The sequence below is a fragment of the Mobula birostris genome, chromosome 9 (assembly GCF_030028105.1).
Source record: "Mobula birostris isolate sMobBir1 chromosome 9, sMobBir1.hap1, whole genome shotgun sequence".
NCBI classification, from domain to species: Eukaryota; Metazoa; Chordata; class Chondrichthyes; order Myliobatiformes; family Myliobatidae; genus Mobula; species Mobula birostris.
In genome coordinates this window covers 7648408-7664822 of record NC_092378.1, presented here as the reverse complement: position 1 = coordinate 7664822, position 16415 = coordinate 7648408, and the positions used below count along the sequence as shown (strand labels likewise).

General features: G+C 42.1%; 1 protein-coding gene across 1 annotated transcript in view; it reads right to left on the bottom strand.

Moving 5' to 3' along the window:
* The window catches only part of LOC140203309 (calcium-activated potassium channel subunit beta-4-like), a 31437-nt gene extending 16195 nt beyond the window's left edge, over positions 1-15242 (bottom strand). Inside the window, exon 1 of the mRNA XM_072269327.1 lies at positions 14718-15242. Within this exon, the coding sequence (XP_072125428.1) occupies positions 14718-15053 (336 nt within the window). The 5' untranslated portion in view covers positions 15054-15242. The remainder of the gene's footprint in view (positions 1-14717) is intronic.
* Positions 15243-16415: the final 1173 nt, after the last annotated feature.

Genomic DNA, 16415 nt, shown 5'->3' with positions numbered 1-16415 from the left:
CCAAAGCCCCTAGATCTCTGTAGTAACAGAGTCAGAATCAGTTCAATATCTCTGACATATCTCATGAATTTTGTTGTTTGGCAGCAGCATACAATGCAATACATAAAAAATACAAACTACAATAAGAAATAGATATTTAAAAATAAATAAATAGCAGAAAAAAAGAGTAAAAATAGTGAGGGAGGATTCATGGGTAACAATGAATATTCAGCAATTGTTGTTGGAGGAGGCAAAGTCACACTTAGGGAAAATACAATGAGAAACAGGAAAACAGGAACAGGAATATAAACACGAGGAATTCTGCAGATGCTGGAAATTCAAGCAACACACATCAAAGTTGCTGGTGAGTGCAGCAGGCCAGGCAGCATCTGTAGGAAGAGGTACAGTCGATGTTTTGGGCCGAGACCCTTCGTCAGGACTAACTGAAGGAAGAGTTAGTAAGAGATTTGAAAGTGGGAGGGGGAGGGGGAGATCCAAAATGATAGGAGAAGACAGGAGGGGAAAGGATGGAGCCAAGAGCTGGACAGGTGATTGGCAAAAAGGAAATGAGAGGATCATGGGATGGGAGGCCCAAGGAGAAGGAAAAGGGGGAGGGGGGGAAAAACCCAGAGGATGGGCAAGGGGTATAGTGAGAGGGACAGAGGGGGAAAAAGGAGAGAGAGAGAAAGAATGTGTGTATAAAAATAAATAACAGATGGGGTACAAGGGGGAGGTGGGGCATTAGCAGAAGTTAGAGAAGTCAATATTCATGCCATCAGGTTGTAGGCTACCCAGACAGAATATAAGGTGTTGTTCCTCCAACCTGAGTGTGGCTTCGCCTTTACAGTAGAGGAGGCCGTGGATAGACATATCAGAATGGGAATGGGATGTGGAATTTAAATGTGTGGCCACTGGGAGATCCTGCCTTTTGGCCCATTGAGCATTCTGAATCACTATGATCATGGCTGATACTCTTTGAGAAGTTTGGTCACAGAGCAGCTATGATCTGTAGTGATCAATGAATGCTGAACTGGCTTAGAACATGGAATAATACAGGCCCTTCAGCCCACAATATTGTGCTGACCTATTAACCTAAGATGAATCAAACTCTTTTTAAAAAAAAATATAATTCTCTCAGTGTGTATGCGTGTGCATGTGTGGGAGAAGAGTTGATGTCATTAAGTGATATTTCTACCTTTCAAATGTAAATATCAGTACTTTCAAAAGTATTCATCTTAAACATAAAAATCTACTGATTCTAGAACTACTGTACTTAATTCCCAATCTACCATTTTCTTTCCAGTACACTTCTTCTGAAGCATTAAGTCAACGGTGTTAAGAGATGTGCTGACATTTTCATTTTATTTCTTGAGGTAAAATTTAAATTTTCGGACTAAAGAAGACATGTTGCTTGTTGGGCATTAAGCAGGTTGTTTGCTATTTGACTATACAGACCAGGAAAATCTGTGGATTTGACTGATGATCCAGACTGATCTTGTCTGGGATGAAAAGAGGAAGGACTTTTATTTCTAAATGAACAAAATTTGCTGTTTCATTGTGATCTGGTTATCTTTGCTGGAAACCCAGTGTGGAGAGAATTGAGTATGAAATAGTTGCTTAGAGAAACTGGTTAAACTCTTTCCTACAGCCACAAATTAATGCTGCAACGAGGCTGGCCCGTACTGAACATGTGTGTCTATGGAAACATCAGAGTGAATCCACACCTTTCAGGGAAAATTAAGAAAAGGAACATTGCTCTTCAGGATGTCACGTTGTTGTTTATATTATATTCTCCTCACTTTTCTCCTTCTGTAAATGGGGAGACCTTTTGAACTGAACAGAATAAAACTATAACTATATTTCTTCCCTGAGCATCTGCGGAGCTTTGCAGATAATGTAGGTCATTTATTCTCCTTCAATTTTGTATTTTCTGGAAATGTTACAAAACCCTCCATCTGCCCATTCTTTAAGATATTCAGCTTACCAATTGAAACAAGCTTCAAACTGAATCCATTTTGTTCTAGGGGAAGATATTCAGTACTACAAATTCAATGAACCCTGATGCTTATGAATGAAGCTGTCAATGACGTGGATTTATCAGGGTGTTAAAAATATTTAACTTAACAAGTTCTGTATGAATATTTTAAAGCAAAAATATTAAATGTAATATACACAAAATGCTGGAGGAACTGAGCAGGTCAGGCAGCATCCACGGGGAGTAATACAAAGCCAATGTTCTGGGAAAGGTCACAACCCAAAATGTCGGCTCTTCATTCTTCTCCATAGATGCTGCTTGGTCTGCTGAGTTCCGCCAGCATTTTGTGTGTGTTACTCCGGATTTCCAGCATCTACAGAATATCCTGTGTTTAAATACAATAAATAAATAATTTTTGAGCACCTGAAAAATCAGGCCTGTAAAGGAAGCAGCAATGAAGAATCCTCCTACACCTGGGTGTGACGGTGTTCCTGAGACTCCACCCAAAACTTGAATGGCTGACAGTAGTGAAAACCGAGATGCTGGCATGATGAAGGAAGTCCTCAACACCGCCAGAGACAGAGGACCACTATTGCTACCCCACACACCAGCAGCCTAACAGGTAATAGGAACAATCAGGCAGAGACCAGATACACAAATGCATTAATATCTTATTCCCACAACCTCACTACTTCAGGTTGGACTCGCTGAAGCACATCTTTCTTGACTAAAATTGTGAGGAGTTCCAGGGCACGTCTCAGCATGGTGCAATGTGCAGCTTGCTAATATTAATACAGCAGAGATGAACAGTTCATTCAACAGTGGTTATGAACGGTTATGTTTTCAGCATAAGCCCCCAAGCTCTCTGCTGTGGCAGAGTGGCAGACACGGCTAACAGTGAATATTGAGGAATTGGTGGTGGGAGAAGGCAAAGTCAAACACTGGGAAAAACACAACAATAATCAAACAGAAACTTTTTAAAAAAGTGAACAGAAGGCCAGTTGAACCTTCTCCATTGTACAACATAATCATGGTTGATCTTCTATGAAAATATTGTACTCCTGCTCTCTTCTCATAGCAGCCAGTGTAACGCACTGCAGCGCCAACTGTGTGCAAGGAGTTTGAACATTCTCCCTGTGAATGTGTGGGTTTCCTCTGGGTCCTCTATTTTCCTCTCACAGTCCAAAGGTGTACACGTTAGTTAAGGTTAGTAAGTTGTTAGTAAATTAGACACTTGCAGGCTGCCCCCAGCACATGCTCAGACTGCTGGTCGTTGACACAAGTGACTCATTTCTTTCTCTGTTTTGATGTACATGGCAAATAGAGCTAATCTTTAATCCATATCTCCTGCTGCAGTTTGCCCTCCTCTTAAATGTATTCACAATTTGACCTCTGCTTTCAATGTAAGTCAGTTAAGCACAAATTGGTTTTCCTCATAGTCCTAAATGCCTTGCCCCAAATCCCCAACACAAGAGACATATTAGTCATCAATTTCAGCCACTCGAGTCCTGTCAGAATTTTCAACTCGATTCTGTCTCATTCTTCTATTCATCATCATTATGTGCTGTGTCATATGATATGGATGATCATAGTTTCATGACCATGTTTGTTCTTGGCAAATTCTTCTACAGAAATTATTTGCCATTGTCTTTTTCTGGGCAGTGTCTTTACAAGATGGGTGATCCCAGCCATTATCAATACTATTCAGAGATTGTCCGCCTGGCATCAGTGCTTGTGATAACCAGGACTTGTGATATGCACCAGCTGTTCACACAACTATCCATCATCAGACCAAGGGCTAACTAGGTGCTACATCTTGCCCAAGTGTGACCTGCCGGCTAGCAGAGGGAAGGAGCATCTTACACCTTCTTCAGTAGAGATATATCTCCACCCCCCACCCAATTCTTCTAAATTCTGGTAAACACAAGCCTATTCACTCTAATCTCTCCCTTATACAATTGTCAAACCATCCCAAGAATCAGTCTGATGAAGCATTATTACACTCGATGGCAAAGGAAGGAAACCATAACTCTGAACTAGACCAAATCCTTGGCACAAGAGATTCTGCAGATGCTGGAGATCCAGAGCAACACGCACAAAATGCTGGAGGAACTCTTGTTGTAGAATTCTACCACCAGCCTAACACTTGCAGGAAAGCCACAGTCACAAGTAGATCGTGCAAACTCCACACAGACAGGATTATGAGTCCTCTTAAACAGGAAACAAAGAAAAGACGGACAACTGGTTTCAGTGGATTGCTTCTGGCTAAAAAGATACATTTGTATGGATATGCGTACTGTAAAATATTCAGCTCTTGGTCCTGCTGCTTTCCTACTTTGATGGACACAGTGACAAAATCAGACAGATACAGAAACTGAGCCCTTTTCACTTGTTATCTTGAATGGTGACAACTCACTGCCAAAGACTTATATTGACCAGGAACAATGTAAATGGAGAACGCTTACTACAAAGGCAGGAAGAACATACATGCCACCCTGATGTAGACTTATTTCCATATCAGATCATGATGACTGCCAGACCTCAGGCAGACTAAATTATGGGTTCATGAATAGTTCAACTCTACATCAGCCAGGGCTTCAAACAAAGTACATCTAAATTGACTCCTAAAGCAAAACCTTACAGCTATAGGAGTTGAGATTTTCTTGCACTGCAATGAAATCAAATTCCATCCCGGTAAAGACAAAGGAGTTAAAATGGGGGAATCTGCCAGATTAGAATCAGGTTTAAAACCATCAGAATATGCTGTGAAATGTGTTGTTATGCTGCAGCAGTACATTGCAATACATAAAAACTGTAAATTATGTTCAGTATATATATTTTTAAGTTAAATAAGTAGTGCCAAAAGAGGAAATAAAAAGTAATGAGGTTCAATGTCCATTTAGGAATCGGATGGCAGAGGGGAAGAAGCTGTTCCTGAATCACTGAGTGCGTGCCTTCAGGCTTCTGTACCTCCTTCCTGATGGTAGCAATCAGAAGAGAGCATGTCCTGGGTGATGGACGTCCTTAACAGTGGATGCCATCTTTTTGATCCATCACTCCTTGGTTGCTAGGGAGGCTAGAGCCTATGATGAAGCTGACTGAGTTTACAATGTTCTGTAGCTTCTTTCGGCAAATTTGCACGTGACGTTTTCTCTGACCTGCAGGTCCGTTAAGAGGAACAAGGGAATTCACTGGGAATGTCTTACAATGTTACTTTCAAACAGGAAACCAAACCAAAGAAGAATTCCTGAAGGAGAAAATTACCAGACACCAGCAATGAAGAGATCATATAGGTTCACTGCAGGTAAAATAACATTTCTAATATAGTCCATTCACTATAGACAGAGTATCAATGTTACATGTAGTCTGGCTGTCATGTTTCCTGTATTACACATCCAGTATTTTGTAGGCTTTTGCAGGGGCTTCCAATCTAGTGTTACAGACCCCTTGGTTAATGACAAAGATCCATGATGTAAAAAAGGTTGGGAACCTCTGCTGTAAGGAAATATTCAGGAGTAATTGCATAAATTAACTTTTGTAAATTCTTACCCATTGTAGTGTATTTAATATTTCAGTAATATTGTAAATACCTTGTTTGATTAAACATTCTTTGTTTGCATAACTCATTATGGGTTATATGTAAGTAGAACATAATGGCATACATAAGTACAGCACCATGTCATATGTCAGCATGTTCTCTAAAGAAAAGGAAAGTAAAACGCTAAGTAGATACATTGCCTGGCTCCCATGTTTATCTTTCAATTAATTTCTGGAGTTACAAAACATACATCCATGATGACATATTCTCACTCCCTGTAACGTGGCGCCTTCCCGACAGCTTGAACCACTCTGACATTCTCCTCAGACTTCTCTCATCAACAAGGAATTTTCACCCACAGAACTGCCACTCACTGGATGTCGTACCATTCTCTGTAAACTTTAGAGACTGTGTGTGAAAATGCACCATTCTCTGTAAGCTTTAGTTACTAACTGTAGACTGTTGTGTGTGAATATCCTAGGAGATCAGCAGTTCCTGAGATAACACTAACCACCCCATCTGGCACCAACAATCATTCCACGGTCAAAGTCACTTGGATCACATTTCTTCCCCATTCTGAAGTTTGGTCTGACAACTGAACCTTTTGACCACGACTGCATGTTTTTATGCATTAATTTTCTGCCACATGATTGACTGATTAGATATTTGCATTAGTGAGCAAGAGTGCAGGTGTAGCTATCCATTGTAAGTGTCAAGTAAGGAAGCAAACAGGCACCAGTGTCCAACTCATGATCAAAGTGTTGTCTCAAACCAAGGAAGTTCTAATAACAGCACTTCCATTCCATTCATTGAGCTTAACAGTTCATGAAGATAAGAACGTAAGAATGGAGCAGAATTAGGTCATTTGGCCCATCCAGTCTGCTCTACCATTCGATCAGTTGTTTTATATTCCTTCTCATCCCCATTCTCCTGCCTTCTTCCCATAATCTTTGACACCCTTGAAAAATTAAGCAACTTCCTTTTCCATAGCATCTGTGCAATGAATTCCACAGATTCACCACCATCCTGTTAAAAAACTTCCTCCCCATCTCTGTTCTAAAGGAATTCTATTCTGAGGCTGTGTCTTCTGGTTCCAGGTTCTACGACTATTGGAAACATCCTCTAGTTATGAATGCTATTTGATAAGGCCTCCATTGGTCAGGGTCAACCATGGATGTTGTATCCTAACAGTCTATGATCAGTCGATATGCAAGCCAGGGCAGTGCAATATGGAGAGCAAGCATCTGCTATGCAACAGGCTCCTCTCTCCACACAGCTGATGAAACCAAATAAAAAAAGGCAGAGACCAATACAGTTCAGCACCAGCAGCATCACAGGAGTTGCCAGTCAGCATTGAACTCAGCAGAGGACTGCCTTAGGGACTCGAGCACCAGATGTTTCCTTCGGGTTTACTCCTGAAGCCTTCCCCATGAGTGGGTACACCATAAAGCAGCAGAGGTTTGAAATCAGGGTTTCCCTTCTCCTAGATCAGCTGCCAACCCATGGCTAATAAGCCCCATCTGCCCGAAGCCACTAGTTTTAAGGTGCCAGTAACCCACCTTTGCCCCTTCTCCTGTCAGTAGAAACAGTTCTGCCCAGCTTAGTAACTAAGCCACATGTGAAGGCCAGGAGCTGGACTTGGTTGTCAGAGGCCATTTGAGACATGTGCTACTGGCCCCAGTTACTAGATAGTGGGAGCTTATCCCCAATCACCTGCCCCCCAGGACAACTTCAATTCTATCTAGACCTTTCAATTGTTGATAGGTTTCAATGAGATCATTCTTCTAAAGATTAACAAAGTGAATTGTCAACTATTATTCCATTAATTACATGAGAAGAAAAGACAAAGTACACTTTATAGATGGATTCTCTCAGGAAATAGGTTTTAAAGCAATATGTATGCCTATATAGGTGGTGGGGAGGAAATCCGAGTAAGGTGTTCCTTCCCTATGCTAGCCTGCAGGTCACCCTTGGGCAAAGAATGCCTACTGAGACCCCCTGATCAGGGTCATGTGAGGCCATGGGATCAGGTGGTAGATGGTCATATGAGCAGCTGGTGCAAATCACAAGTCCTGGTTATGGGACCACTGATGCCAGGCAGACAATCTCTGAAGGGTATTGATAATGGCTGGGGTCACTCATCTTGTAAAGACCCTGCCCAGAAGGTGGCCAAAGCAAACCACTTCTGTAGAATTTGCCAAGAACAACAATGTTCATAGACCATGATCACCCACATCATACGACACAGCACATAATGATGACAATGACGTATACCTATAGAAAGTGTATCGTCATGAGCAAGCTTCATCATGTGTAATTGTTTGCTGAAATGTTGGTAGATGCCAATAACATGAGAATGTTTGCAGATGCTAAAAATCCAAAGTAACACATACAAAATTCTGGAGGAACTCAGCATCTATGGAAATGAATAAACAGTCAACATTTTGGGTCAAGACCCTTCTTCAGGACTGATGGGGAAGGGGATAGGTGAAGCCAGGCGGGTGGAAACTATAAAGGGCTGTAGAAAAAGGAATCTGGTAGGAGAGGAGAGTGAACCAGAGGAGAAAAGGAATGAGCAGGACAAAAATATCAACTGTTTATTCATTTCGTAGATGCTGCCTACTGAGTTTCTCCAGCATTTTGTGTACGATGCTCTGGTAGACACCAATGTTGCTTAATATGTAGAACTGGGACCCAGAATAAAATGCTCACTACATGATACCTCTTTCTTCTGAGTTCTGTGGAGTGCCTTCAGATGATAATAAAGAGCACCAAGAAAGGAAATGGAGCAGGTTTTGAAGGACAACAGTGACTCAAATAACCGCACATTACAACAGTGATGTGCAGAAGAGTATCTCTGAATGCACAACATCTCAAACCTTGCAGTGAATGGGTTACAGGAGCTGAAGACCATGAACACTCAATGGCCGCTGTATTAGATACAGGAGGTAGATTGGGAACATCAGGTTGGTGCTGCATTCCAAGAGGGGAAATTCCTAGAATACTTATGAGATGGCTTTTTAAGAACATTTCATGGTTGAGCCCACTAGGGGATCTGCTATTTGGGATTGAATGTTTTGTAATGAACCAGAATTGATTAGAGAGCTTAAGATAAAAGAATCCTTAGGGGAAAGTGATCATAATATGATCAAATTCATCCTGAATTTGAGAAGGAGAAGCTAAAATCAGTACTACAGTGGAGTGGAGGGAATTACAGAGGCATGAGAGAGGACCTGGCCAGAATTGATTGGGAAAGAACAGTAGCAGGAATGACAGCAGAGCAGCAGTGGCTAGAATTTCTGGGAGCAATTCAGAAGGTACAGGTTATATACATCCCAAAGAGGAAGAAGTATTCTTATGGCAGGTGATGCAACTGTGGCTGACAAGGATAGTCAAAGCCAACCTAAAAGCCAAAGACAGGGCATATAATAATGCAAAAATTAGTGGGAAGTTAAAGGATTGGGAAGCTTTTAAATACCAACAGAAAGCAACTAATAAGTCATTAAGAAGGTAAGGATGGAATACAAAAGTAAGCCAGCCTATAATATTAGATACCAAAAGTTTCTTCAGATCCATAAACTGTAAAAGAGAGGCAAGAGTGGATATCAGACCGTTGGAAAATGATGCTGGAAAGGTAGTAATGGAGGACAAGGAAATAACGGATGAACTGAATAAGTATTTTATATCAGTCTTCACTATGGAAGAAACTATCAGTATGGTGGAAGTTCTAGGTCTAAAGGTACGTAAGACACCTGGACCAGATGGTGTACACCCCAGGGTTCTGAAAGAGGTGGCTGAAGAGATAGTGGAGGCCTTAGTAATGATCTTTTAAGAATCACTAGATTCTGGAATGGTTCTGGAAGACTGGAAAATTGCAAATGTCACTCCACTATTCAAGAAGGGAGAGAAGCAGAAGAAAGGAAACTATAGACCAGTTACACCAACCTCAGTGGTTGGGAATATGTTGGAGTCGGTTATTAATAATGAGGTCTCAGGATACTTGGAGGCATGTGATAAAATAGGCTATAGTCAGCATAGTTTCCTCAAGAGAATATCTTGCCTGACAAACCTGTTGGAACTCTTGAAGAAATAACAAGCAGGATAGACAAAGGAGAATTGGTGATGTTGTGTACTTGGATTTTCAGAAGGCCTTTGACAAGGTGCCACACAAGGCTGCTTAACATGGTATTACAGGAAAGATACTAGCTTGGATAAAGAAGTGCCTGATTGGCAAGAAGCAAAGAGTGGGAATAAAGGGAGCCTTTTCTGGTTAGCTGCCAGTGACTAGTAGTGTTCTACAGGGGTCTGTGTTGGGACCAATTCCTTTTATGTTATATGTCAATGATTTAGATGATGGATTTGATGGCTTTCTTGCAAAGTTTGCAGATGATATGAAGATAGGTGGAGGGGAAGGTAGTTTTCAGGAAGGTAGTTTTCAGGAAGTAGATGTGCTACAGAAGGAGTTAGACAGATTAGGAGAATGGGCAAAGAAGTGGCAGATGGAATACAGTGTCCAATCGTGTATGGTCAGGCATTTTGTAGAAGAAATGAAAGAGTTGACAATTTTCTAAATGGTGAGAAAATACAAAAAAACTGAGGCTCAAAGACACTTGAGTCCTTGTGTAGGATTCCCTAGAGGTTTATTTGCAGGTTGAGACTCTGAGGAGGGAGGCAAATGCAATGTTACCATTCATTTCAAGAGGACTAGAATATAAAAGCGAGGATGTAATATTGAGACTTTATAAAGCACTGGTGAGGCCTCACTTGGAGTATTAGGAGCAGTTTTGGGCCCCTTATCATAGAAAGGATGTGCTGAATCTGGAGAGGGTTCAAAGAAGGTTCATGAAGATGATTCCAGGATTGAAGAGCTTGTCATATGAAGAGTGTTTGATGGCTCTGGGCCTATATTCACTAGGATTCAGAAGAATGAGTGGTGACCTTATTGAAGCCTATCAAATAGTTTAAGGCTTTGATAGAGTGGATGTGGAGAGAATGTTTTCTATAGTGAGAGAGTCTAAAACCAGATGATATTATTTAAATGGGGAGAGAATTCAAAGTTCTGAGATGCAACAGGACTTGGGAGACCTCGTACAGGATACCCTTAAGGTTAACCTCCAGGTTGAGTCAGTGGTGAAGAAGGCAAATGCAATGTTGGCATTCATTTCTGGAGGAATAGAGTATAGGAGCAGGGATGTGATGTTGAGGCTCTATAAGGTGCTGGTGAGACCTCACTTGGAGTACTGTGGGCAGTTTTGGTCTCCTTATTTAAGAAAGGATGTGCTGACGTTGGAGAAGGTACAGAGAAGATTCACTAGAATGATTCCGGGACTGAGAGGGTTAACATATGAGGAATGTTTGTCTGCTCTTGGACTGTATTCCTTGGAGTTTAGAAGAATGAGGGGAGACCACACAGAAACATTTCGAATGTTGAAAGGCATGGACAGAGTGGATGTAGCAAAGTTGTTTCTCATGATGGGGGAGTCTAGTACGAGAGGGCATGACTTAAGGATTGAAGGGCGCCCATTCAGAACAGAAATGCGAAGAAATTTTTTTAGTCAGAGGGTGGTGAATCTATGGAACTTGTTGCCACGGGCAGTAGTGAAGGCCAAGTCATTGGGTGTATTTAAGGCAGAGATTGATAGGTATCTGAGTAGCCAGGGCATCAAAGGTTATGGTGAGAAGGCAGGGGAGTGGGACTAAATGGAGAATGGATCAGCTCATGATAAAATGGCGGAGCAGACTCGATGGGCCGAATGGCCAACTTCTGCTCCTTTGTCTTATGGTCTTATGGATACAGACTCAGAATAGAGGGCCGCCCTTTTAGAATGGAGATGAGGAGGAATTTTTTTATCCAGAGACTGGTGAATCTGTGGAATTCTTTGCCATAGGCAGCTGTGGAGGCCACATTATTATGTATATTTATGGCAGAGGTTGATAGGTTCTTGATTGGTCAGGGCATGAAATGATACAGGAGATTGGGGCTGAGAGGAAAATTGGATCAGCCATGATGAAGTGGTGGAGCAAATGATGGTTCAAAGGGCCTAATTCTGCTCCTATGTCTTAAGGTCTTATGGTCTAAATAATGGATTAATATGAATTTTTTTTTTTGCTTCTTACTGGAGTGATTGGAAACATTAAGAAATGTACTCATTTTGTGTACTGCAGTATTTTCCATTAGATGGTTATATAGTTGAGCTATGTAAAAGTGAATGACCCTTATGGAAATCAAATGCATTGTCAAGTTTGCTGCCAGTTTACTAAGTGATGTGTTCTATGGCACTTTGCGAATTTAAGATTGTTTAATGTCCTGTCCAGTACAAAGGTGTAAAGAAAACCAAAATAATTGTTACTCCACATCTGATGCAGCAGAAAAATACAGTAATATAAGGAACACACAAAAAAAAACATAAATACACAAGATAGCTCATAAATGTAGATTGATTTCTGTCATAAAGTGACGCTAGGCATAGGAGTGTCTGTACATCAGGTGACTGACAGGAAATGATAAAGTAATGGTGGTTGGGGGTGTGGAGGGGTGGGTTAGTGGGTGGAGTTGCTGATCAGCCTCACTGTTTGGGGAAAGTAACTGCTTGAGTCTGGTGGTCCTGACATGGACGCTATATAGCCTCCTCTCTGATGGGAGCGGGACAAACAGTCTATGAGCAGAGTGGCTGGGAACCTTCATGATGTTACTGATTCCATACCAGCACCTTCCTGTATACATGTTCTTGGTGGCAGGAACACTGGTGCCAGTGATGCGTTGGGCAGCTTTGCTACCTGTTGTAGAGCCTTCCCGTCCACCGCAGTCAGTTTCTGCATCGGCAGTGGTGCGGCTTGTTAGCATGTGCAGCATGATTAAATATATGAACAATAGAAGGGTGAGTGGTTAACTTTTAAGAAAAAGGTCTCATCTGTCTTGAATATTAGATAATTGCACTTCACATGTACATTAACTACCCTGTCAATAAAACAGCCTCTGGGCCCAACAAGTTCTTAACTAATTGGGGCATCAAAGGCTACAGGGAGAAGACAAGAGAATGGGGTTGAGAGGGATAATAAGTCATAGTCATACTTTATTGAATCCGGGGGGAAATTGGTTTTCGTTACAGTTGCACCATAAATAATAATAAAACCATAAATAGTTAAATAGTAATATGTAAATTATGCCAGGAAATAAGTCCAGGACCAGCCTATTGGCTCAGGATGTCTGACCCTCCAACGGAGGAGTTGTAAAGTTTGATGGCCACAGGCAGGAATGACTTCCTATGACGCTCTGTGCTGCATCTCGGTGGAATGAGTTTCTGGCTGAATGTACTCCTGTGCCCACCCAGTACATTATGTAGTGGGTGGGAGACATTGACCAAGATGGCATGCAACTTAGACAGCATCCTCTTTTCAGACACCACCGTGAGAGAGTCCAGTTCCATCCCCACAACATCACTGGCTTTACCATTCAGTTTGTTGACTCTGTTGGTGTCTGCTACCCTCAGCCTGCTGCCCCAGCACACAACAGCAAACATGATAGCACTGGCCACCACAGACTCACAGAACATCCTCAGCATCATCCGGCAGATGTTAAAGGACCTCAGTCTCCTCAGGAAATAGAGACGGCTCTGACCCTTCTTGTAGACAGCCTCAGTGAGCAGACTCGATGGATTGAATGGCCTAATTCTGTTCCGTTGTCTTATGGTCAACTAGATTTCTTAAATTATGTCCAACCACATACTTTCACAAACTGTAGACAGGGTTTAAAGCTCCGTGTCATCTCAAACTCAGATCATCATCTTAGTGTGCTGTGCCATATGACACGGGCAATCATGGTCTTTAACCATGATTATTCTTGGCAAGTTTTTCCCTACAGAGGTGGTTTCCCAGTGCCTCCTTCTGGACAGCATCTTTACAAGATGGGTGACCCTAGCCTTTATCAATGCTCTTCAGATATTGTCTGCCTGATATCAGTGGTCACATAACCAGGACTTGTGATATGCACCAGCTGATCATACGACCACCTACACCTGCTTCCATAGCTTCACGCCACCCTGATCGGGGGGGGGGGGGGAGGGTGCTACACCTTGCCCAAGGGTGGCCTGCAGGCTAGTGGTGGGAAGGAGAACTTTACACTCCTTTGGTAGAGACATATCTCCACCTCAGATGTGGTTCAAAATCTTCATTGTCGTAACACCGACCAATCAAAGAAAGCCCAACTCTTTTCAAAGAAAGACTTAATAGAATATTATGCCTTTCAGAATCATGCAGTGCATATTGACCAATGAATTCAAGTTGTAATGTAGGAGATGCATGGTTAGATTTTGACCAGGCAATCTGTTCAAACTACAATTGCTGAGGATTAAATATTGGCCAGAACCAAAGCGTTTATCTAGTTGCCTTTGGAAAGCTTCAGAAGTGCATTTTATGCCAGTCTGAAGTGGGTACTCTGGGTTTTAGTTTAAAGTCTCATCACAGCAAGCCCTCTGGAACTCGGTGCCTGATTCACAGGTCAGAATGCTACCTCAAGACATGGTGTCACACATCTCAGCATATCAGGGAAACCGTATCAGCATATCATGGACTCTGTCTATGCTTCTTGCTGTCTCAGTAAAGCAGCCAGCATGATCAACGACCCCAGCCGTTCCAGACATTCTCTCTTCTTCCCTCTCGCGTTGGGCCGTAGACACAAAACACTCAGAGCAAGTGCCACCAAGCTCAATGACAGCCTCCGCCCCATTGTTATAGGTGATTCCTAAAGACGATTTCGGACCTCACAATCTACCTTATGATCTTGTACTTTATATTTTACCTGCACTGCACTTTTTCTGTAGCTGTTACACTTTATTCTGCATTGTTATTGTTTTGCTTTGTTCTACCTCAATACGCAGTGTAATGACCTAATCTGTATAAACAGCATGCAAAACGAACTTTTTACTGTATTTCGGTACATGTGACAATAATAAACCAATTTCAATTTTGCAAGACAAGGTAACAGCTGCGGTTTGTAATTACAAAGGATTAATTTCAAAAAAAGTTTTCAAGGTTTTACTTCGAATAGCCTGAAGCTCACGGCATGACTAAAAATGTATAAGAAATGTATTTAGATATAAGAAATAACGCTTAATGCAACTTATCGAACACTTGGTAAAATGTTTTTTATTTAAATACGTTATCAAGGGCATTGCTCTATGCTTATTTCACAGCTATTTTCTATGTCACGGCAGCGAGGCACTTTACCTTGGGATTCAAGAGGAGTTGTTTCTCGTCATAATGGAGCAGCGCTCTGCTGTTTGACTGGGAATTGTTGACGAAGATCTGGAGACAGGGATAGAGCGACGTCCCTTTGCAATCTGCCCCACATGTAAAAGTGCACTCAGACATCTCCCCGATCTGCCGCAACGACACAACGGTGCAGTTGGCAGCCTTACACTGCAGGCTGTTTAGCGTGGGGTTTAACCAGCAAAACCCAAGGATGAACAAGGAAATGATTCCCGCGACGATGAGAAAGAATCCGAGTCTTATGGTTTTATCCTCAGCTTCAGAATACTCATAAGCCACTCTGACCTTCGCCATGAGGTACACACTGGGCGTGAGAATTAAAAGACGCTTCTCAGTGCATTCGAGATTTCGCTGTACCAAACTTCTGACAGTTAGACAATTCAGCTTCGGCGGAAGCCGGATGAAAGTACTGAATAACTTACTTGTTTTGCGGCGGAATTGTCTTGTTTTAACTGTAAGCTGCAGCCCAGACGCGCGACTTGCATTCGCCGTGACCCAGAGCGGCTGAAAGCCCGGCAGCTACATCTGGATTAGGTAAGCCTCTTATATAGAAATAGAACACAGCTCCAAGAGGCTGCTGTTTACGAACTGGTCTGGTAAGTACCATGTCTGCACCCGTCACCCACCTAGATTGGACTGCCAGCCGGGAGGAGTGTCTAATACATTTGTCCCCCCTAGGAAGAGCTAGGTGGTATTTATGGTTGGCAGAGTGCCGTCACTGACAGCCATCTCCCCACGGGCGCCAGCTTGGGCGAGTTATTTACCAAGAGTCTCAACAAAAATCATATTTAAACATCCATTGATCAGCTGTCCGTCCGAAATCCGTCTAAAACACGCCCCAGTATTACTACGTCGAAACACTAGATGCCAAAGAGGGACATCAAATTTACATATTATTTCATTCGAGTCACTTTACCGAGAAGCAACTGGACAATATAATGCATTCATCTGTATACTTAAAAATAAAACAAAGGATCATATTTAGTTGTAAACAATTGTGCCAAATTTCCTGAACGAAAGAGAGAGACTCTTCAAACCGGAGACCGAAGCAAGATGATTTGTATAATATTTACCACCACGGGATATTTGTAAACAAACAAAAATCAAAGTAAAGCTGCAGATGATGGAAATCCGAAATGAGAACAGGAAGTGCTGGAAATACTCGGCAGGTTAAGCAGCATCTGTGGAAAGAGAATCATCAGGCCCGGAATCCTTTCTGAGAACTGTTCAGAGGAAGGGTTTCTGACCTAAACGTTGCCTTTTTCCTCTTTCCACAGATTCTGCTTGACAGGGAATTTCTGGCCACGTCTTTCTCCCTTGCAGCAACAACTGCATCATATTTGAAAGCATTACTAAGTAACCAATCTGTGATTTCCATAGTGCTTCCTGTCAAACTCCAGCTCCCAACTTTCCATAATTCGAGCCGGGCCCATGTAAATCGCCGTCAAAGGACACAGTCTATCGTTTATTATTTACAAAACCCAAAATACAGGATTCCTCGAACTGTTCAAGTGACATAATATGGCTTCAAAGAAGAATGATGGATTTGTAGCTGCAAATAGCGCCTCTAACCGTTTTCAGAATTCTTCGCCGCGGCAATTAACTTGCGTTCAGTCAATCAATTTATCCATCCATTGGGTTGTTTTGTGTCTGGCC